This window comes from Eleutherodactylus coqui, chromosome 8, assembly GCF_035609145.1.
Source record: "Eleutherodactylus coqui strain aEleCoq1 chromosome 8, aEleCoq1.hap1, whole genome shotgun sequence".
Taxonomy (NCBI): domain Eukaryota; kingdom Metazoa; phylum Chordata; class Amphibia; order Anura; family Eleutherodactylidae; genus Eleutherodactylus; species Eleutherodactylus coqui.
In genome coordinates this window covers 137,034,103-137,058,774 of record NC_089844.1, presented here as the reverse complement: position 1 = coordinate 137,058,774, position 24,672 = coordinate 137,034,103, and the positions used below count along the sequence as shown (strand labels likewise).

Here is a 24,672-nt window from a genome sequence, read left to right as displayed (position 1 = left end):
TATCTACTCTCAGCTGAGACATATGGGTAAATAGAATGCTCCACCAATCCAATAGAACCCCACATTTTTATGCAGTTGTACAATTTCATTCAGATATTAAATGTGTGTGAGAGCTGAGGCTCATGTTTCTGTTACTGCATTTGGCACAGCCATGACTTATGCGCCCCTTCAGCCTCAGCAGGTCTCATCTGCCTCCATACATGTGCATGAGTGCTGAGGCATGCGTTTCTGTTACAGCTCCTATGCAGACCCATTTGTCTCCATGGTAACAGAATACAAACAAGCTATGTAGTCTGATCCTGCAGTGACACTCCCTTCCAAAGTAGGAGACAGCTAGAAGGTAATGTGACCACAGGATCAGACATACAGAGTTTATTTGTAATGTGTTACAAGGAGACACAGATCTGCATAGGAGCTGCAGACATAAAACAGTAGGAGATTTTTTAATTAAGACCGTATGTAAAATTACTTTATTTTTTATTTTAGAATCTTTGGAGCAATAAAAAGAATTGCTTTCAAGAGTGTATAACTTTTAACCCTTGAGGCCTGGCTCAACGACCGTATGGTAAAATGCTGCATAAAAAACGCAGCGTTTTACCAGCGTGTGGAACTGCGGTCACCTAGTTTGTGATCGCATACATGACTCTCACGCACGGATTCCTGGTTTCATCTTTTTTTTGTTTTTAAAAAAACTTTCCTTCTATTGTCTCTTAGCAACGTAAGGCTGGGTTCTCACAGGGCGGAAATCTCGCGGAATGACCGCACCGAAAAACCATGAGATTTCCGCAGGATAAGCACAGCTTCAAAACCTTTAGCCACGGGTTTTGAAACTGCTTCGCCGACTGCGATCCGCTGCGGCCATCTCTCCCCATAGAGAGAAGAGAGCAGCTGCGGAAATGAAAAAAAGAATTAACATGCCGCGGCTTTGTTTTCCGCGCAGCATGGCAATTTCAGTGCGGCTTGGCCGCAGCGTGTGGACAATATTTACGCTGGCTAATCCCGGGATTAGGAGCAGTGGGTGGAATTGCCATGCGGACATTCCACGGCAATTCTGTCCCGCGTGAACCCAGCCTAATTGCGTACTCTTCCTTAGTCAGACCTCATCTGAAAAACTGTGCCCAGTTCTGGGCACCCCAATTTATAAAAGACATAGACAAACTGGAGCAAGTTCAGAGAAGAGTAACCAAGATGGTGAGCGGTCTGCAAACCATGTCCTATGAGGAACAGTTAAAGGATCTGGGAATGTTTAGCTTGCAAAAAAGAAGGCTGAGAGGAGACTTAATAGCTGTCTACAAATATCTGAAGGGCTGTCACAGTGCAGAGGGATCAGCCCTATTGTCATTTGTACAAGGAAAGACTAGAAGCAATGGGAGGAAACTGAAAGGGAGGAGACACAGATTAGAAGTTAGACAGTGAGGGTGATCAATGAGTGGAACAGGTTACCACGGGAGGTGGTGAGTTCTCCTTCAAAGTGTTCAAACAAAGGCTGGACAGCCATCTGTCTGGGATGATTTAGTAAAATCCTGCACTGAGCCGGGGGTTGGACCCGATGATCTTGGAGGTCCCTTCCAACTCTGCCATTCTATGATTCTATACCCTTAGTGAAGGGACCTACATCGCAGACCTATAGGTCTTCTTTAGACCCCAGCTAGCCATGGCAATCTACTGGTGGCCTGAGATTGTGTTACGGGCAGGGTGACAGGGGGCCCACCCTAGACATTATCATATATGCATGCTATCTAAACTCACTTCACTTCCAATATGGCTGGGTTGGTCTCCATAATTGCCACGATGATCCGGTCAATATAATCCTGTAATCGAAGGTTAATTTCCTCCTGCTTCTGAATAGCCTCCATCAGCTGCAAAAAAAAAGGTGATGCAATAAGAAATGTGTGCTTATAGGCACCCGTTGTCCTGGTTTACATTCATATGTAGTCTATGGAGAAAGCCTCAGATGGACTATATAATGTAAAAGTCAGCAAGGTCCTTCCAGAACAGACTGCCTTGTGTGAGGCTGCGATCACCATATGTGGTGACTGAACTAAATTAAGTTACTTAAGTGTCCACGCTTAGAAAAAAAAAGTGCTTCTCCCCGAAACAGCGCCACTCCTGTCCATGTCTGGTATTGCAGCTCAACCAAATCCAAATGGATGTTACTAGTTGATGTATATAATTACTCGTCTTTCACTTACCTCATCTCTAGAAACGCTGCTGATTTCAGCAGCCAGCGAGTCGGAGAATGTGGTGGAGAACAGGTTCTTGGCTCCCTGGATGCTGAGATTAATGATCTGACCGTTCAGTTCTTCATTCTGTTCCTTGAGAAGTCGTTGCTCCTACAATGGAAAGATTCATATAATAGAGTTGTCATTTATCATCACAGACCCCCCCCACCAGACAATACAAGACGAGAGACATAAAAGCCATAAACATCAATCACTATATAGACCATTACTGTGCAGCCATTATTTTATCACCATCTTCCGCATCCCTCCTCCACAGGTGACAGATTCAATGTCCCCATCTATCCAAATTTTCCTCCGCCACTGCTGGCACTCTAGATCTACTGGATTTGCATGTACTGTACATAAACTCATAGCTAGGATGCCATAGCATTACCTGTTTAAGTCTCCGGACTTCATGCTCCAGCTCAGCCTCTCTGGTGCGGCTGTTGTACTCCTGAAGGGCAGCGCTATTTCCCAGTCCCATTCTCTGTTCCATTTCAAGCCGCAGCAGCTGTGTCTGTTCTAGCTCCCGCCGGAGCTCCTCTATTACCTGGAATTACAAGAGAAGGATATAGGATTAGCATTACCCGATATACATTGACATGCCAAAAGTCATGGGACAGGAACTAATATTGTATAGGACCCTTCTAGCCTGGGTAGGTACAGCAACGCGACATGGCATCCATTCCTCAAAGTGGACAGAAGATGTCTGGAGGGATGTTGAGCCATCTGGATAGTCACCCACAGCTCTGTGGTATTTGTAGGTTTAGGATCTCTGGTCGGAATGGACCTCACTGCCACATCCTATAAATGCTCTACTGGGCTCATGTTGGCTAAACATGTAGGTCACACTATTCATAGGAACTATCCAGAATGCTCCTTGGGTCTGATGGCACGGTGCATTATCCTGCTGGAATATCCTATCATTGTGGGGGAACATAAAGTCCATGGAGGGCTGCAAATAGTCACCAAGCAGTGAAGTGTAGCAGAAATCAGCCAATGACGTGTTTAGGTGGACCAGTGGACCCAACCCATGCCATGACAACCCACCCCACACCAGTATGGAACTGCCACCAGCCTGCACAGAGCCTTGTTGACAATGGGGGTCCATGGCTTCATGAGGTCTTTGCCACACACAAACCCTACCATCAGCTCAAGACAACTGGCACTGTGGCTCATCGGACAACGCCATGTGTTCCCACTCCTCTAGGCTACAGTTAACCTGATGAGCCCAGATGAGGTGTGCTTGTGATAACAGAGGCTCTCTGGTGGGTCTTCTGCTCTCATATGCCATGGAAGCTAAAGAGCGCTGCGCTGACCTGTGGGATATGTGTTAGGCTCCTGCACTGAACGCTGATGTGATTTTTGCTGGAGTCACCTGTCTGTTCGCATGGATAACTCTAGAGACACCACCAGTTGTAATCATTAAGCACCCTTGGAATACCACTGCGCTGTCCACTGTGGGCGGCAATGTCTTCAATGACATTTTCCCGGTACACGTGACACTGTGGATCAAGGAACGTTAAATGCCCGCACAACATCAGAAATGTAATATCCCATTCATCTGACGTCCTTTATCACACCACTTATAACTCTGATAATTCACGTTCCCTCGCCATGAACATGTTTGGCCAGTGTTCAACCACACAACTTATACAGGTGGGGTGTTCCCGAGCCGTCCCCTAAGGTAACACCACTGCATCATCAATTGACATACCTCTATCCCATGAGTTTTGGCACATCAGTGCATATAGAATGAAGAACACTATATTCTTTTGTTAATTTGGCAGATAGCAGAGAAAACAAGAGAACATTGTCCTGTAATAAACTGTTTGAAGTATCTAGCTTTTGTCACACATTTAACCTTTTTGTTTATGCTGGAGATAAGCTGCTGCTTGTCTTTGCACACCGTTGCCTACTGGTCTGATAACTCCCTCGTTTTATTTTGACATCTTTCTCATCTCTCTCAGAAATAAGTAAAATGCTTCAGGCGGCATAAAGAGAGAAATCAGGCCAGGATCACTCAGGGACACTGGCACACAGTGTGGTCACTCTTACCTCTTGGCACCGCTCCTTCTCACTCTGTTGTTTATGCTTCTCCTTGCTCAGCTTCCCTCCCAGCTTCTTGTTCTGCTCCTGGTGATCCTTAAGCTGGCGCTGCAATTCTTCCACTTGATCCAACAGTTTATGTTTCTCCTACAGACACAATTAAATAAGCCAGACGCTCTTAAAGGGGTTGTCCATAAAGGCACTGGTTCTGTAGTATGCAATTATTTGCGCTTTTCAAAATGTTTATTAAAAAAGTGCACCCCTGCCCCTGCCCACAGTCAGTGAATGGAAACATTCTTGTTTGCATCCAGTGATACACAGTAACGGTCATTCATTAGATGATGCTCACCTCTTCCAGTCTCTGTGTTGCTGCCTTTGCGCTGGGCAGCTGAGAGCGAAGTTCCACGTTCTCATTCTCCAATTCTTGAAGTCTGAGGAACACAAAAAGATCATTAGTCCACTGTAGATGGCCATCTCACCAAAGGAGGCCAATGTCCCATTTAGACGGGATGAGTTGTCTAAACGACTGCACGAGCGCTGAAGTTACTCGTGCAAAGCGTTTAGACAGGCAGATCACTGCTGGATCGTGGGCTTCTCGCTCAACGCTACAACTTCTATGTGAAGCACTGAGCAGGGAGCGTTTACTGAGCGAGAATCCCGCAATCCAGCGCCATTTTTTTATGCTGACTGAAAGTCGGCGATAATGAGACGTGAACAAATAGTAAACGATTACTGCTCAATTTCGTTCAATCGAACGAATTTTGAGCTATAATTGTTCCTGTGTGAATGGCTTCTAAGGAGCCAAAGATTTGGCTGGGATATGATGAACATACCAGTGTTAACCCCTTAATGACCTTTTTTTTTTGTTTTTGTGCCTCTGCATTTCAGCAGCTATTACGGTTTTTATTTTTTCCACTAACGTAGCTGTATGAGGCCCTTTTTTTATGTGGTAAATACTGCATTTGGTATTAGGTGTGGTTAGGGGTACATAACTTATTTGCAGCGCAAATATAGAAGCAGATTTCAATAGTTTTCTTGGCGCAGAGGACAAATGCCCCCCGCCCCCTCCATTTCCTGGACAGAAGTTCATCTTGGAACCAGATGAGCACTTTATTAATGTTTTTTTTTATTTTGCCGCTTTCCACTGTAACTTGCATATGGAAAAACAGCCCCCTGTGGTGACATTAGTCACTGACAAAGGAGATCTGGGTCTACTAACAGCTCTGCCATGCCAGCGGACACCATGATCACCGGGTCTAATGAGACTTATCAAAAGTTACGGAAGCAGTTGTAAACTACTTCAGTCTCAGACAGCGAGAACCTGACCTACTCCTGCTAGACTGCAGGAGCTTTAACTCCACACCGTACATCTACAATGGCATGGGATTAAAGACCAGGACCACATTCCGCACATTTACAACATGTTGTCTTAACTAAGTTAACAGATTAGACTAACATGGCTGCTTCCTTCCAGGAACAGCACAGCACCCGTCCGCAGGTAATATGGGATACTGCAGACGGCTACAATACCACACACAACTTGTGGACAGGTGTTTTGATGTTCCCGAATAAAAGCAGCCATGTTTGCCTAATCCTGGGCAACCCCTTTAAATGATACTTTTGCCCTTTGCCCATTCATTATCCAATGGATCAGCCAAGTTATAAATACTTCTTATGATCGCCTTGTGCTGTTATCTGAACCAACTTTGCAGTTTTTTTAAAACCCCTCTTAATGTGTACCTGGCCTTCAAACTGCTCAAGCGGAAGCCTCGGTCACGCTCCATCTTTCGAAGCTCATCTCTGTGTTTTCGTGTCTCCTCACTCTGCACCTCATCTGATCGTACTTCCTGATCTTTCAGCTGCTCCTCAAGTGCGTGGGCCCTGTTCATAAGAAAGAAAGAAGTCAAGAAAGAACATAAAGTGTCAAAAATGGGGATGGCCGATTGCTAGAGGCAGAGGCTCCTATGTTAAGTAGCTCACCTATGTAATAGATGCAGGTTCTCCTGTCTAAGGCGATTTTGCTGTTCCCCGGTCATGGCAGCGTCTCTCTCGAGTTCACTCACCCGCTGTTCCAGGTACAGAACCTGTAGGGTATATGATGTACAGAATAAAGAATCCGCTAAAAAGGGTCTCTTCTGTACACCCATGAGAAGGAAGCCTAACAAACTAAGAATGAATAACTATGATAGCAGACTAAGGCTGGGCTCACACGGGGCAGAATTTCAACATGGAAATTCTGCACACATTCTTAAGCCTGAAACAAAGCAGCAAAGTGGAAACTGACATGTGGTGCGGAATTCAAATCCACAACATGTCAATTGTATCGCCATTTCTGCCGCGGGCTCTCTCTATGGGCATTGATTCCCGCAACGGAATACAAGCGGACAAGCAACCTCAAACCCGCACCAAATGGCGTAGGTTTTGAAGCAGCCTTTCTGCTGCAGAATGTTCAGGCGGTTCCGCTGCGGACATTCCATGAGATTTCCATCCCGTGGGAACCCAGCCTAAATGTCTCTGCCCACAAAATTCTCTAAAGGAAGTCGGCTATGTCCTTTTAGCATCTCCAAGTCATCACTACATACGATGTACTAATATATGTATCGAAGGGTACTTTTAGACGGGACAAGTGTTGGTCCTCTTGCATCACACAGGAGTGATAGTCGTTTAGTAAATGGAAGCGAAGAACGAAGAAGACCTCTTCTGCCTGCCCACCTCCGTTCACTGTGAACAGGCAGTTGTTCACCTCAAGAAGGAGCAGGCTTTTCAAATTACTAGATTTTCCCAAAAGATTACAGAAATGTAATCCCTCCATAAATGTTGTATTAATCCAGTGGTCTGGAGGAAACAAGAAGGGAAATTTAGATTGTTGCCGCTTAACCCATTAATGCTCCATGATGTACAGTTACGTCATGGAGGTTTGGGGTTTGTATGGAAGGTGATCGGGAGTCGATCCCGCTCCATACAATGCGGTGTCTTTTTTTTTTTTTAACAGATGACTTTGGCCCACAACAGCAGCGATTAGCACTCCAGCGGATTGCGGTTGTTAACTCTTTAAATCCTGCCTTCAATTCTGACAGCAGCATTTAAATGCCCTGATTGCAGTTCAGAGGCCCTTCTGTAAGCCCTAGGGCTGCCACTGCAGGTTGCCTATACAGCCATGCCTGTGGCATGGATTGATACAGTACCTGTAAGATCACGGTATGATGTAATAATATGGTACCATCACATGTTCATGTCCCCTATGGGGACTACAAAAAAAAAATGGCAAAAATCCATTTTAAAAAGTTTCTATTAATTACTAAAAAAAAAAGGATAAATAAAAAAGGTAATAAAAGTTAGCCCCCCATCCTTTTACCATATTTAGATTTAAAAAACTAAATAAAATCCCCAAAACATAATTTAGTATTGCTGCAGTCATAAAAGTCAGACCTATCAAAGTAACGCATTATTTACCCTGCTTTTCTGGCGAGCCCGTCTCAAAGTAGAAATGTAAGAAAAAGCGATCAAAAAGTCATATGTACTCCAAAATGATAGGAATAGAAACTACAGGACGTCCCGCAGACAATGAGCCATCATACAACTATGTCAATTTTTTGTTTTAAGTTATGGGTGTCAGAAGAAAGCAGCAGAAAATAATTTTATTTGTTTTCCCAAAGATCTTTTATTTTTTTAAAAGAGGTATAGCAAAAAGACTCAAAAACTATATAAATAATTTTGTATTGTAGTAATCGTACTGACAGAGTTATGTCATTTTTGCTGCAGTGTGTACGCCGTAGAAACAAGACTCTCCAAAAGATGGCGTAATTTTTCTTTTTTTGTACATTATATAGTACCATTGAAAAATACAACTCATCCTGCAAAAAACAAGCGCTGACAGCGACGTCGGTGGATAAATAAGAGTTTTGCTTTTCTTTTTTTTTAAATATGGGGAGGAAAAAACAAAAAAAAAGCTCCGCATCCATAAAGGGTTAAGAGCTATGTGCCGCTGTGAGATTGGTAGGAAGCACAGCTATGAATTTGCAAATAAATCTGGGAGGTCCTTGGCAGATTTTATACACCTGAGGGCGCCAGCAGTGTATATATCTAAGATAAAGGGGTGCAACAATATAGATATTCATGATCCATTGCAAATAATAGAAGAATTCAGGTGATATTATACGTCTCTCTAACAACTAAAGGGCCCTTTACATGGTATGACTACCAGTGATTCATCTAAATGGATACTCTTATGTTGAGTCCACCTCCATTATTGTGCTTAAGCAGAATAATATAGACTCATTAGAACTTCCTTTCAACGAGTCTGAAGTTGAAGAAGCCATCCAATCTTTCCCCCTAGTAAGAGTCCTGGGCCTGACGACTCTAATAGGTTTTACAAAACCTTTACTCCTCAATTGACGCCGTTTCTAACTAGAGCTTTCATTCCATTTCTGATACCAAGGTGTTCACACACCCTCCTTGGAGGCACACAGTACTGTTCTCCCCAAACCTGGGAAAGACCCTTCTTATTGTTCCAATTATAAGCCCATCTTATAATTGATTAATATGGATAGCAAAATCTTCTCAAAACTGTTAGCGTTGTGTCTGGCATCTTTAAACTACCCAAATATATTTCTGACGACCAGGTTGGCTTTGTCAAACGCCGAAAAGCTAGAGATAATACCAACAAAACTTTGCTGTTGTTACACTAGATTCAAAAGAAGAATCTCCCCACTTGCCTAGAAATTAGAATAATAATCTTTAGTTGTATAGCGCCAACATATTCCGCAGCCCTTGTATCTATGGATGCTGAAAAGTTTGACAGGGTCAACTGGTCATTCTTACAGAGTGCCTTGTGACAAATGGGAATAGCCCCTTTCATGCTTTAACAGATCTTTTCCTTACACAGAACCCCTACTGCCAGGGTGAGAGTCAATGGGATTGTTTCGGAACCCTCGCAGATATGTAAATGGCACCAGACAAGGCTGCCAACCCTCCGCATTAATATACGGCATTGCTATAGAACACCTCACTAATGCTATGCGAAATAACCCAGATTTTCATAGAATGGTAAAGTCGGAAGGGACCTCCAGGGTCATCGGGTCCAACACTCAGCTCAATGCAGGATTCACTAAATCATCCCAGGGAGATGTTTGTCCAGCTTTTGTTTGAACACTTCCATTGAAGGAGAACTCACCACCTCCTGTGGTAACCCGTTCAACTCATTGATCGGACCACTCTGTCTAATATCTAATGTTTGTCTACTCCCTCTCAGTTTCATCCCATTGCTTCTAGTCTTTCCTTGTGCAAATGACAATAGCGCTGATCCCTCTGCACTGTGACAGCCCTTCAGATATTTGTAGACAGCTATTAAGTCTCCTCTCAGCTTTCTTTTTTGCAAGCTAGACATTTCCAGATCCTCTAACTGTTCCTTATAGGACATGATTTGCAGACCGCTCACCATCTTGGTAGCTCTTCTCCAAACTTGCTCCAGTTTGTCTGTGTCTTTTTTAAAGTGGGGTGCCCAGAACTGGACACAGTATTCCAGATGAGGTCTGACTAAGGAAGAGTAGAGGGGGATAATTGCCTCACGTGATCTAGACTCTTTGCTTCTCTTAATACATCCCAGAATTGTGTTTACCTTTTTGGCTGCTGCATCACATTGTTGACTCATGTTCAGTCTATGATCTATTAGTATACCCAAGTCTTTTTCACATGTGCTGCTTAGCCCAAGTCCTCCCATTCTGTATGTGCTTTCTTCATTTTTCTTGCCCAAATGTAAAACTTTGCATTCCTCCTTGTTAAATACCATTGTTAGTCGCTTTCCACCATGCAAGCTTTTCTAGATCTTTTTGAATACTCTCTTTTCGCTAGTGTTAGCTATCTCTCCTAGCTTTGTGTCATCGGCAAATTTGATCAGTTTCCCATCAATTTCCTTCTCAAGATCATTTCTAAAAATGTTGAACAACACTGGGCCTAGGATGAAGTCTTGCGGTATCCCACTTGATACATTCTTCCATTTGGATGTGCAGCCATTTATGACCACTCTTTAAGTACGATCTGCCAGTTGTGAATCCACCTAACAGTTGCCTTGTCAATCCCATATTTGGTCATTTTTTCAATAAGTATGGTATGAGATACTTTGTCAAATGCTTTACTAAAGTTAAGATACACTATATACACCGTATTTCCCTGATCAACCCATTTTCACAGTATAAACATGGGGGGGGGGGGCATCAATATAAATTAGCATGGTATGCTGACGATCTTCTATATATTTCTGATCCTAGCATTTCCTTCCCAATCTTGATTAAAGAATTTAAGCAATATTTCAAACTAAATTACTCTAAAACAGAAGCCCTGATTGTTTCGTTATCCAGACACATCATTCAGGGCCTCTCTATTAAATGGATTCTCTATTAAATGGATCTCCACATCTGTTAAATACCTGGGGGATTAGATGACGAGCCCGGCCACTAACCTCTACGCATCCGACTACATCCAGTTATTGAATCAGATAATATCAGATTTGAAATCCTATGACCGTAGAGTTTTATCCCAGTTTGGGCAGATTAATGTTTATCAAAATGGACATTCTCCAGCGAGTTTTGTACATATTTCAAGCTGTCTCAATTTTATTCCCAGCATGCTTTTTTTAAACAACTCACATCAGCAAATTTGTTTTGGGTAACACTAGACCACGAATAACAGTGGAGATCCTTCAGAGGCCTAAATTAGGGGGTGGGACGGGCCTCTATTGCTCCAAAGGCACTGCGCTCTCTTAATTGGACATGGTGTGGATTGTCCCCTAGGAACTCTGATTTGCCAGATCTAACTAGATATACTTTAGATGTATGGGGGAAAGATTTTCACAAAAAATTCTAATACTCTAGGCCCATCAACCCACCCCTCGTCTGATAACACCGATTTTATGCCCGCATTTGGTAAACCGTTTTTTTGTTGCTTTTGTTTTTTAAATACACCATTGATGAGCTCCCTTTTCTGAATCAGGTTATCTCCTTTACAGGAGTGACTAAAGGCCCTTTTACACAAGACGATTATCGTTCTGGTTGTTCAAAACCCCCTGTGCTCCTGTGGGGTTTTAAACGATAATCGTCCCATGTAAAAGCATGCAGAAACTGAACGAGAATTGTCCTGTCGTTCACTTTAAAGCAGCTTAAAATCCAAACACCACATCATTTGGTGTAAACAGCAGTAGTAGTGAACGGACGCTGCTTACAGTGAATGGAGAGGGGCAAGGGAGAGCAGGCAGAGAACTCTCCTCCAGCCGCCCCAGCCCCCTGCTGGCTGCCCTGTGAGCAATCCAGCAATAACAGCTAGGCAGCTAATATACATGGGGATGAGTGTCGGGCATCGTTTGCCGGACACTCGTTATACGTTAAAGGAGCCTTAAATCTTTTGGGAAGATGCGCGAGTCCTGCCCAGAGTGTCCAGTTGAGTAGTTTGCTTACATGCAACTACGGTCATTCGCTAAGCTTGTACATAACTCTGCTAAATTACATTATCCTAAAACCTCTTTTGAAGAGCTGCTGGTTCTGGATGTCCCTTTACGACAGGTTCTCTCTCAACTATATTCCGTTCTCCAACAATCCTCTATCAGTGCTCTCCCCATTTCACAAATTCTAGAGAGAAAGAATTGGGCTTAGCATAAGAAAAACAAAATTATAAGATTCTTCCTAGAGGCCTATCTACACAGAGCGATTAAACCCCCCCCCCCCAAAAAAAAACGCTAAAAGGCGATTGTTTTAGCGATAATCGTTGTGTCTAAATGTGCGCCCATCGTGCATGTTTCGTGCAATGCTGGCTGATCGTTAAATTCAGTCCAACCTAAAAATCATCCTTCAGCCTTATCAGCAGTCCTCCACAGGGCGAGCTGATAGCATTGCTTTCCCTGTTTCCAAGTGGAGAACAAAGGATCTGAATGCAGATAAGAGCCCTCGGGCTATTAAAGGGGTTCTGTTAGAAAAATTAAAAAAATTATACTCACCTGTGCTGTACAGGTCTGGTTACCGGGATCCTGCAGGTCTTCTCCTCTCCCTCCGGCAGCCGTCCGATCACAGGGCAGAAACTGGCAAAGTGCCAGCTTCCGCCTCTGTTCCGACCACTGCCGGACAGCAAGTACTGCCGCCCGGGACCGTGGTCGACGTGTCACAAGTGACGCGTCGCCCACTGATTGGCCAGGCTGCATCTAACGTCTGCTGTCCTTGGGAGAGTCAACGCGAGTGCGCATGCGTCCCCCTTCCCGGCGCGCATGCGCACTCACCGTCAATTCTCCGTGGATGGCAGGGGTTAGACGTGGCCAGGACGGCGGGAGCGCGCATGCGCCGCTGAAGATGACCCTGCACTCGGCCCCTTCGCAATGGAGGCACCAAGAACAACGGCATTAGGCGAGTATGCTTTGCTTTTTTTCAACTTTTCTTAGACTGTAAAGTGATGCAGGGCAGGATAGAGGGGAGTATAATTTTTTTTATTTTGCTGACAGAACCCCTTTAACTGCGTTCAGCTAAGGCTTCATCTGCACACTTAATTGCTCTTAAGTAGTTGAGTAGCTACTTACCAATTTATACAAAATGATCGCTCAAAGCTGTCACTAGAGCTGTCGTTTGAGTGATCTTTGAGCGATCATTGGGCTGTGTAAATGGGGCTTTACTGGTACAGGGTACCGGCACTCCTCTATATCTCTTCTGGGCAATAAATCTCACATTTGGTGAAGTTGCCCTCTGGAAAGCTATCTTTGCACTATACATTTGAGTTACAGGAGGGAAATGATCAGTTCGCCTCAACTTGCTTTATTCTCTGCTATCCCTGGTCCGATTTCAGTGGCAAAGAAAGGTCTCCGATATATTTCCTGACTGCAGCCCGTTCCATTATCCCTAGATACTGGAGGACCTCACAGACTCTCCCAAGCTTCTGAACTTAATTATCTGATGCTAATGGAAGAACTTACAGCAGAAGATAATGATAAACACGAACAGTTTTATGGCACGTGTTCCCGTCGGATCGCTTCCAGTTCAAATGTAGAATTGGATCAATATCTCACTTCAGCTAATTACACTAAGAGCCGATTCAGGATCACCACCTCATTGCAGCTAGTTATATCGCGGGCCAGCTCATGCGGCAATGATGGGTACTTTTATCCTACTACCTACCCCCCTCCTTTTTTTTTTTCCTCTTCACTCTCTCTCTCAATAGTTTTCCTACTATTCCATCTTGCTTTCTGCCCCTCCTCTTGTGTCGCTCCACAATTCCCAGCGCAGTTACCTCTTATGTTCAGTATTACGAGGTAGTTTGATGCCATTTTTTACTTATATGTTTTTTGGCATAGTGTCTTGTGAAGGGGAACGTCTTGCAAGGATTTTTTCCTGCCTACTTTGGGTTAAAGGATATCAAGTACTAGCAGGGCTTGGTACTTTTGTCTCTGATTGGTAACTTTCTCTTATGTCGATTGCAATGATCCTTTTTTATCAACCAGCATGTATTGTGTTCTCTTTCATTACTTCCTCTGTATTCACGTGAGTGGAACCATACCGGTTATTCGTGCCTGTTGAAAATTTCAATAAAAATGGGATTCCGTAAAAAAAAAACAGGCAGTCTTCATGAATGAATGACTGCCTGTTTACACTGCCTGAGAATTAGATCACAAGTCATTTTGTTTCAGTAAGCTGAAATAAAGAGACTAGCGACTAATGAGCGATTTCTTGCTCAGCACCCTGTCAGGTCCTATTTTTGCAGGGGACAGCTATTGGTAAAAATCACTAATTTCAGCGATTTTTTTCAGTGTAAAAATACCCTCACCCTTCTTTTTTATCTTGCGCATTGCTTTTATTTTCCCCAAAATAATTTTTTCCACGCTTCACGCGTGACTTGACCAGGTTCTCTCCTCCTCCATGCGCTCAACCTCGCCCCAATGCTGTTGACTGACATCTTCATCTCCCTTGAGCTGCAAATCCTGCGAGTAAAATGAAAAATGTGCGCACTTTCTGCTTCTGCACACATGCGTGACATCATGAAGTCGACAGAAGAGACAAACGGACATCACCGTGCATGTGCCAAAGCAGGAAGTGCGGTGTTGGCGCAATCTTTCAGTTATGCATGGCGCCACCAGCTTATGGCAGCTAGGAACTTCAATCAACAGCAGTGTTGGCATCGTTGACTGTATGGAGGGGAAATCAGTCCAGACAAGTTATGCAGTTGAGCCGGAGCCGCCTATTGGACGGTTCGAGTGATTTCCATACTACGTTGGAAACGTGGAAAACCGTATTTTCGGTGAATGAAAGCACTGAGCACGATAAAGATAGAGTTAGATTCATCTGCTACTGGCACATCACATGTATTGGTAACTTGCATGTGTTAAATGGACTTGACAGACTTCCTTTAAAGTGACCCTCCACGCCATTCGAAATAAAGATGGATGTTTCACTTCTCTGACTGATGTACACTATGTCATTAGACGCTACACCTACTTTGATTAATCAGTTCTGCCCATCTGAGCAGCACTGGCCGGTGAGAACAGCGTGTAGTGTCTTAGACTGCCAATGCATACTATTCCCATAGTGCAACAGTCAGTCAGAGAACCGGTGTGGCCATCTTTGTTTTTCCAGGGTCGCTTTAAGACAGTCTTGAAATGATTGTACTACCTTATCAATGAGATCAGTGTCATCGCAAGACATGTTTGTGAGCGGCTGTTCTCCTTGGTCTTCTAGAAATCCAGTGTGATGAAGCCTCCTAGAGACAAAAGACAAGAATAAATACTAATATATGGAGATAACACACATCCCGCCAAATGTCCGTATTTTCTGATCTGCAACCAGTTGCCTTGTTGTAAAATATTCCAGTTCTTCGGACGCAGCTTTCTTCTCTGCGCAGTTTTCTTCTGACACAACCACCATAAGCTCACGTCCTGCAGAGCATTGCTCCACTTACCCCCACATAACTAGTGACTCACTCTAGGACTCCTCCATTTACATCCACATTACTGCGCCAGCATGCGACATTAACATTAGAGCATTTGATGTATCACTCACCGTGCCTCCTTTCTGCTTGAAGTCCTCTTGTCTGGGCTGCAATGCAAACAAAAGACAAATCGAAATAAGTGAGAGTGGAAAATACGACTAGAAGGGAAGTATTAAGAAAAAAAGGGGAGGGAAACCCCAGCGATAACACTTCACACATGGAAGCAAGAATGAACTGAAACACCAATAGCATGCAAAGCCCAGAGTCGCGAATGCAACACGGATGTCCTGTGCACGGCGGGTTAGTGCATCGGGAGAGGAAATGCTGAGTGACAGGTGGAAGGGAAAATGCTGATATTGCAGATAGCTGGGGAGAGGCGAGGGTTAATGAGCTCTGGGATCTCTCTATCAGGAGAGCTGGGGTGATTCTAGCTTCCTGCCCCAGGAAATAACAAGAGAGAAGTATGTCCAACCACAGCGCTGCCCCGCACCCCCAGCTCCACTGTCCATTATGTTGTCATCTCTTGCACTGGGAGCCAGCAAGAATTATATAGGGTTGGTGAAGGACCGTCCTAAACCACATCATATGCATCACCTATAGTGAGTATAGCGCCCCCTACATCTCAGGTGATGAAGCTAACAAAGCAAAACCGCTCCACATGCAATGTTACATACATGCACAGCAAGCCCAGCCAAGACGGGACAGGGAGAGGTGCCATGGAGACCCTTTACAAGAGGGACATCTCTCAAAACTAGAGGGATATGTGGGGGACTCTCTGATTTTGTCTGTTACTAATAAAAGTGAGTGACAACCAATATGGCAGCCACTATAGCCTGTACAATGGTCATCACCCAGCTTTTTCCATAACCCTGAAAATTAAATTTCTCTTAACTATAAAGCAATATTGGAGTCTGATCTCTGGGAAATTGGATTCTGGGAAAGCTGTGTGGCAATCACTAGAGGAGCTATATTGGTTGTCACCCAATTTTCTTATAAGCAGAAAGATTTAAATGGGGCTTTCCATGCAAATGCTACTGATGACCTATCCTGAAGATAGCTTATCAATAGTTGATCGGCTGGGGCCCGCTACTTGGGACCTTGGCCGATCAGCTGATTGGGCGCCCGCTGACAGCGCCACAATACACAGGCATAGCTGTCACTGAATTTAAATGACAGCTGTGCCTTCAATTACTAGTGCCGGCCACTAAACAGGAGTTGGAGCTATCTCCGTACCCAGTGTGTTGTGGCGCTGCCAGCGGACTCCAATCAGCTGATCGTCCTGGTTCCAAGCCACGAACCCCAGACGATCAACTATTGATGACCTATCCTGAGGATCATTAGTATTTACATGGAAAAACCCTTACGTTTTGGGGATTGCAATGATATTTTACCCCTTGCTTTATTGTGGATTGCTCTGTGAAAAATGGCTGAAAACCCTACAGAATCAGCCATATTGGTTATCATGCAGCTCCACCAGGAAGAGCTAATGAGATTTTTTGGGAGGGGATTCACTTAAATCAATGGCAGGGGACTAAAGAAATGGCAACCCCTTGAGTGCCGTTAGAGGGTACTCAAAGTGTCTGTCACTTCCCTTCCTTCATATCAAATGTGTGATAGAGATCTTCTATCCTGACCAGAAGATCCATCCAAGCAGCTTGAATAGGCCATTTTGTTGGACTGGATCCTAGTAGTGAGTTTAGAACACATCCTTGTATAAGAGTCTCCATTAATATAACACCTTCCCCTGTCCCTTGTGGGTAACGGGCGTGCAATGTCACCTGTCCATCTCGAGGTATCGAAGACGGGTGGACAGATCTTCCAGACGGTTGATATGTTTGTGACACTGGCTGCAGTACAGCCCCCCTAGGCCTGGGCAAGGTGGTGGTGCCAAAAGTTGGCGCTCTGACACAGGTGCACCACTATAGGGGATGTAAAGGTTATGTAAATCACAAGGAATGCTATATATTATTCAATGGACACAGATCACATACAAAAGGTTACTCACTCATCATATCACATATTAGTTTACTTTTCTCTTAGAAACACCTGAAACATTTTACCGACAGTAGAAGTAAGACTTACCGGCCTGTAGTTTTCAGGTTCGCTTTTTGACCCCTTTTTGAATATTGGCAACACATTTGCTATGCGCCAATCCAATGGAACAGACTTCTGCCCCCTTAAAGGGGTTCCTGGTTGCTGCTGACCAGGACCTGTGACTGCTGCAGTCAATCATTGGCCACAGCAGTGACCTTCTATAGGCAGTGATTGGCTGCAGAAGTCACATGGCCTGGTCAGCAACCACCAGGAATTACAGAGTGGCTGTGAAGCAAATTTAAGTCATGGGAAAACCCCTTTAAGTATAAGAAACAAGGGTCTGTCTATCACATTACCTAAAGGGGTTGTCCCACGCCGAAACGTGGTTTTTTTTTTCCAACCCCCCCCCCGTTCGGCGCGAGACATCCCCGATGCAGGGACTTAAAAAAAAAAAACGCACAGCACTTACCTGAATCCCCGCGCTCCGGTGACTTCTTACTTACCGGTTGAAGATGGCCGCCGGGATCTTCTCCCTCGGTGGACCGCAGGGCTTCTGTGCGGTCCATTGCCGATTCCAGCCTCCTGATTGGCTGGAATCGGCACGTGACGGGGCGGAGCTACACGGAGCCGGCATCCTGCACGAGCGGCCCCATTGAGAAAAGAAGAAGACCCGGACTGCGCAAACGCGGCTAATTTGGCCATTAGACGCCAAAAATTAGTCGGCTCCATGGAAACGAGGACGCTAGCAACGAAACAGGTAAGTGAATAACTTCTGATAACTTCTGTATGGCTCATAATTAATGCACAATGTACATTACAAAGTGCATTAATATGGCCATACAGAAGTGTATAGACCCACTTGCTGCCGCGGGACAACCCCTTTAATTCCTCAAAAACCCAGAAGTGTATGCCATCAGGACCCATCGATTTGTCTTTTGTAATTCTTTTAAGGCGGCTCTGCACTTACCCCTGGGTTAAGGGACATTTACACGGGATGATTAATTGGGCAAAATTCGATCAAAAGAATGAATTTCAACGATAATCATTAGTCGAAATATACAGTCATCGTGTACTATTCATTTACAGTTTGTTGGTCACTCACTTTCAGCCAGCATTAAAATCACTGCTGAATCGCTTACTTCTCGCTGAGTGTAAACGCTCTCCACTCAGCGCTTAACAAAGAATGTGAAGTGCTGAGCGAGACGCCAGCAAGAACCCAGTGGCGATCTGCTGGTCTAAATACTCTGCACAAGCGCTAACAACCTAGCGGTGACGTCAGCACTCATGCAGTTGTTTAGACAACTGTTGTCCCATCTAAATGGGACATTAGACTGGAGACATTTAGTGTAGAGTTTACTTTATCACACTGCATTTCACCTGACATTTTATTTTTCTCTGTGAATACGCTGGGGAAAAGCCTACTTAATGCCGATTTGCTTTCTCCTCATCCTCTTTCTACATTATTTTTTAAAGGGCCAACATTTTCAGTATTTCCATTTATATAGTTGTTGAACAGTTTAGAGTTAGTTTTACTCACTTTGGCAATGAGTCTCTTTGTCACCAATTTGATGCTTTTATTTGCTTTTTACATCATTTATATTTTTCCTTAACCCTTTGCAATCCAATTGTGGATTCAGGGTTTCCTAGGGGAGCTTTCTCTTTTTGCCATTATACAATGACGCTATCTGCTGAGAAGAGCCAGTACCGCGGTGTGGGACATGCTGGAGAGGCCCCCTGACAACAGAGGGGCCAGTGATATACAGTAAGATTACCCTGCCGGACGTTTTCCGACATCAGAGCTGTACAGACTTTAATCAGAATGTCTTCAGATGTCAGACAGTGGATTGGAAAGGATTAAAGGTTGTTAGCGCTTCTACACTGCCTTCTTTTGGTAATTTAAACACTTTCTTTTTGTTTATTGCCCCCTTTACGTCTTTATTAAGCAGCATTGGTTTTCTCCTATTCCTAACCCTTTATTCCGGGGTATGAACCGCTCACTAAGTATTTAAGATGGTCCCAGCCAAAAAGGTCAAGGGCACTTCTAAGCGGTTTGAACTTTGCCTTCCTAAATTTTAGTATTTTTGTAGCCCAGTAGTAACAATGCCCCGATAGTGGTCCCAGTAGTAATAATGACTCCCACAGTGGCCGTAGTAGTAACAGTGACCCCACAGTGGTCCAGTAGTAACAGTGACCTCATAGTGGTCCCAGTAGTAACAGTGACCCTATAGTGGCCTCAGTAGTAACAGTGACCTCCATAGTGGTTCCACTAGTAATAGTGACCCCATAGTGGCCTCAATAGTGAGAGAGACCTCCATAGTGGTCCCAGAAGTAAGTGTCCCCTATAATCCCCAGTAGTAACAGTGACCCTCATAGTAGCCTCAATGATGCTGCCAGGCCAGAAGCCAATAGCAACCTTCCTATTGGCCTCTGGCCATACAGCAAGCTTACAGATTTTACAGTCACCCTGCCTGCAGTTCTGGATCTAGCCGCTGCCGAGTCTGCGACCACTGACCTCTCACATTGGTGCAGTCAACAGCGCTCATAAACTCTGCACTGCGCTGCTAACCTGGAGCTGCAGGTGGGGTGAGTAGAATTCTTTAAAAGGGGTTATCCAGGCAGCGCCCACCGATATACATGGGAGTCAGAGTGGAAGTGCTGCTCTGACCTGTGTAGCGGCCGGCACTCGGAATTTCAAGTGCAGCTCTCACTGAAATCAATGGGACCTGTGCTTGTAACTGCAGGCTGGTGTCCTATTAATTTCAATGAGAGCTGTGACTGCACTTACAAGCGCCGGCCACCACACAGGAGTCGGAGCAGCGCTTCCGCTCTGACCCCAGCGCATCCTGGATAACCCTTTTAAGGTTTAATACACGGCAAGTGGGACACATAAAATGATGCGGTGGGCCGGATTCGGCCTGCGGGCCTTGTGTTTGATATATGTGCTGTAGTAGAACAGACTGTGCCAGAATCTGACAAGCTGCGGCAAGTTCCTGCGCGGTCTTCAGAACTTGTAACGTCCTCTGAGTTATTAATGGCTATAACCGCACCTGGAGGGGAGACGCTGGGAGGCGTTTGTCGTCTGGGTGAAGCTCTCCTGCTCTTCCTCACAGTGGCTGTTGAACAGGTCCGGCTCTGCTCCTTCGCCAAAATCTTCAAACTGTTCCTCCTGTCCAGTGACTGCGACCCCCGAGATGTCACACAGGGACAGCTCCAATCCCTCAGGGCTGCAACAGACAATACAGAAGGGGTGCACAAGAGAGGGGGCGCCGTAAGCATCATTCTCAATCAGTCCAGTATAGCCATTTGTCAAATAGCAGCAAAAATGTAGTTAGTTGCTCCTCAGCGACAGGCTTCAGCCTTGTAAGCGTTGGCCATTATAATCTATTGTCAAAGTACTGACAGTAGCTCTAGTATCAAATATATTACTGCTGACGGATCCTTTAAATAGGTCAGCAATAGTATTTGTTTTTGCTTGAATATTTTTTTTATGGCTCTTTCAATGAACATATAATTAACCAAACCAAAACACCCCCCCCCCCCCCCCCGCCTCAAGTGTTTTATGGTATCCTATTACCCCATCAATACACATAGGATGAAAAGCTGCTCTACAGATACTCAATAAAAGGCTTGAAATCCACTTTCTATGCACTCCTGTTGTGTTTGTCCTTTATCTCCGCAGCCGTGCCCCACATCTTATACTCCAAAAATATCCTGCATATATTATAGACACCATTAACCCTTTGCAATCCAATCTTGGATTCAGGGTTTCCTAGGGGGCTTTCTCTTTCTGCCAGTACACAATGGCGCCATCTGCTGGCTAGAGCCAGTACTGTGGTATGTGACCTGCTGGAGAGGCCTCCGACAACAGAGCGGCCAGCAATATACAGTAAGAATACCCTGCCGGATGTCTTCCGACGTCGGAGCTGTACAGCCTTCAATCAGAATGTCTTTAGATGTCAGACAGTGGATTGGAAAGGGTTAACAGACCCGATGCTGTATGTGCAGTCAGTGCAACTAGCGCAGCGCTCCCACTCAGCCCAGTCCTACTCTCTCTCTAACCAGAGCTAAGCACGCCAGTCCCACGATTATAGTCATTGGGGTCCACCCGGCGTTATTCGCTTCTGTCCAGAGATGAAACCATTCGGCCATGGGGATTCCCCTTTCCTGCTCCTCGAATGGAACAGGAAAGCGGAATCCCCAGCGAAGCTGTGAAAGCACCCTGACTTGGGACACATCCACAACATATGAAGAAGGCCCGCAGCATGTATTTTCCCACAATTACATAATGGTATCTCGCACCCCAGTGTCATATAAAACTCCTGGAGTTCTATATACCCTATGGATCATATAGAGATAGGATACACGGTGTGCCTCATGTAGAACTCCTGCAGTATATTCCCAAGTTATCACTATTAGTAGGACCCATGTTCCCCTCCCACTTTTTTTTTTCGAAGCAGAGGGCGACGCTTCAATAAATGTATTCAGCAGATGATTATATCATCCTGCTGCTGAACTTGCATTATATACGAGTTCTGCTGGGGTCAATCATGTCACCTGAAAATGGCATGATAAGGGTCTTTGCTCAAAAAGCATAAATTGCAGATCTTCATAGAACTGCGGATGCGGAAGCTCAAACTTGGAGCTGATCAAGTGATCTAATACTTTCTGCCCATACTAATTGCACAAGGCGTTCTAGGCCAGCCCTACTCCGCAGATCAAAGCCGGTTAGGTTCAGCTAACCAAGGGACTCCCCAAATTGGTGTATATCCCATCCCCCCATCATCATCATCCTTACCTTCCCCCATATAGTAAGGTGTAGAGTGGCCAATCTGTGGTGAGCACATTTAAACTTACCAGCCTTTAATGCCTCAAATAAATGAATGGCGTTTATTTAGTATTTAAGTAAATTAAAATAACTAAATTAAGTAAATTAAAACTCCATCTATTCAATCCGACCCTTACATGCTGCAGTTGGGAGGCTAGATAGTATAAATAGGGGTTGGGAACTGCTAAAGCACCTTCAACTTTTGGCAGTTGTAGTGTTTCCAACTTTATCCGAGGAGGTTTGTTTGTCTCAAATAAGCTCTCTAAAATAAGACTGTTAACCTTGTAGAACATCCGCTGTGGTCTGCTAATCTGTGAAATGTGTAAATAATAGAACGATGGCATCCACACCATTTTGATTAGATTTGCTCTCCCCACTGCAGACAAGGGCAATTTACACCATACATCTCATATCTGTTGGAATTTGGGAAGAAGTGGCAAGATATATAGATTTCCAGAATACAGGATGACCCTTGTCAACCCAATATTTAAAGGAGGAGGAAACCATCCAAGGAACCTGGAGGCTAGTAAGGTCTAGTTCTACTATATCAACTAGCATAACAACTGACTAGCCCAGTTAATTGTAAGTTCTAACCATAATAGGGGGCTCCGACACCTTACAGGAGTACTCCAGAAGGGAAGCATGTAGTCAGCATATAATGTGATTATCTTCTCTGAAAGCTCACGTTTCAATCCCCAAATGCCCTCATGGGACCTTATCTGGATCACCAGTGGTTCTATCACCAAATAGCAGTGGTGAAAATGGGCATCCCTGCCTCTACCTAGTTGTAATTCTGGTGTCAATCTCCCATTTACCAGGATACAAGCCTTGGGAGTGGTATACAGAAGTTTAACCCAGGATAGCTATTTCGGCCCTACCCCCTTTGCCTTCATCGGTGCCTAAAGGTACGCTCACTGCCCACTATCGAATGCTTTATATATTATAATGGCAGGTCATCAATAGTTGATTGGCTGCGGTCCACCACTCAAGTCTCTGGTTGATTAGGCGCCTGCTGTCAGCATCGCAATACACAGGGGTCAGAGCGGAAGTTGCTGCCCCGGCCCCTATGTAGTAGCTGTGCTGCTATTTGCAAGTGAAGCGCTCACTGATTTTAATGGAAGCTACGCCTGCAGTTACAAGCGCAGACCACTAAAGCAGGGTTCGGAGCAGCGGCTTCCACTCTGATCCCTGTGTATCGTGGTGCTGATTGCGGGCACTCGATCAGCCGGGGTCTCGAGTGGCGGATCTCAGTGATCAACTATTTAGGATACGCCGTTAATGGTATTTTCCTGGAAAACCTCTTTAAGTGGAACAATTTGCACAGTTTGCTAGCACACACAGTGTTTTTACGCCGCAAAACACAGGCGGAGAAACGCTGATTGAGGCCGGAACCTAGGCTTGTCAATTCAAACAACATGAGGAGTCTAGGAGTCAGGCGCAAACAGCGGAGCTTTGCCCGAGTTTTGTGGCAGGGAAGCGCTGCGGCGTACTAGCACCAAGGGTAGTTTTACATGGCTTGACTTCAGCTGGATGACTAGCACTGATCAATGAGATTGGCATCCGTTTACCTGTCCTTCACAAAAGCTGATTGAGAATGCATGGGTGATGAATGATTGTACATATGATAGCTTATCTTTGATTTTGGCTTTGCAACCAATGGGACTAAAAAAAAAAAACCTCACAATATGCGACGCCAGGTTGGACGCGTATTTTGATGCGTATCCGTGCATTTTCCGCATCGTCAATTACACCATGTGAACACACCCTTAGGATGCCAATTAGTTGCAGTGCATTTTCATGTACATTTTGCTGCAGATACAACAAAAACTGTGGTAGAATCTGCACTCCGCATGGCTGGACCCTTAGGGCTCATTCATACAAGCCTATGCGGCTTTCGGGCGCGTAATACACAAGGCATTTATGTGGCCAAAAGCTGTATATTTCCTGTGCTTTTAGGCTTCTCTGCGTACTTTTTGCGCACATAAATGCGCAGCGTTTTTACGCGCACAAAAAAAAAAACCAGCAGAAGGGCCCATTGTTTAGATGTTAAAATCCTCGGGCTTCCTGCGCATTCACTGTGTATTTACGCAGGTCCATTGACCTCAATGGTCTATTTTGCCCGTAAAAAGCACTAAAATTGGAAGAGTAGCATGAAAAATATGCTTGTCTGAATACCCCAATGTAAATCAATGGGGATCCTGTACAGCGTATTGTGGAAGTAATACACTGCGCAAATACGCACATGTGAATGAGCCCTTTTAGCGAGAATCCACAGTAAACATTCCGTCACTAGTTCTGCAGACGTTTCTTTGCTACAAAACCATAATTTTCACCAAATCCTTCTGAGCGCAATTTTTTTTTTTTTAAATGTGTAATTGCTCTTACGTGGCTGGTGCATGTCCACGAGACCCTGCCCCATCTCCTTCAGTCTCAGGGTCTTCCTGCGCAGCTAAGCCTCCGGTATCTTCATCAGTGAAGGTCTCACACTCGCTGTAGGCGCTCTCTGAACCCACATAGGCGCTGTCCGTCACCTCCGTAACCTGTCAGGAAACACAGGAGAAATCTGTCACCGCAACTACTAATGTAACACAT

At 44.8% G+C, this 24,672-nt stretch overlaps 1 protein-coding gene across 2 annotated transcripts in view; it reads right to left on the bottom strand.

Moving 5' to 3' along the window:
• Positions 1–24,672, bottom strand: part of RAB11FIP3 (RAB11 family interacting protein 3) — a 77,296-nt gene that overhangs the window by 2,622 nt on the left and 50,002 nt on the right. The window contains exons 4-15 of one of the 2 annotated variants that reach the window (XM_066576515.1): positions 24,466–24,620; positions 20,303–20,479; positions 17,000–17,140; positions 15,293–15,328; positions 14,906–14,993; positions 6,252–6,355; positions 6,012–6,152; positions 4,621–4,702; positions 4,281–4,418; positions 2,617–2,772; positions 2,193–2,333; positions 1,750–1,859 (exon numbers count right to left, since the gene is read on the bottom strand). In XM_066576515.1, coding sequence (XP_066432612.1) covers positions 1,750–1,859; positions 2,193–2,333; positions 2,617–2,772; positions 4,281–4,418; positions 4,621–4,702; positions 6,012–6,152; positions 6,252–6,355; positions 14,906–14,993; positions 15,293–15,328; positions 17,000–17,140; positions 20,303–20,479; positions 24,466–24,620 — 1,469 coding nt within the window. The remainder of the gene's footprint in view (positions 1–1,749; positions 1,860–2,192; positions 2,334–2,616; positions 2,773–4,280; positions 4,419–4,620; positions 4,703–6,011; positions 6,153–6,251; positions 6,356–14,905; positions 14,994–15,292; positions 15,329–16,999; positions 17,141–20,302; positions 20,480–24,465; positions 24,621–24,672) is intronic. The other variant, XM_066576516.1, reaches the window with a different exon arrangement.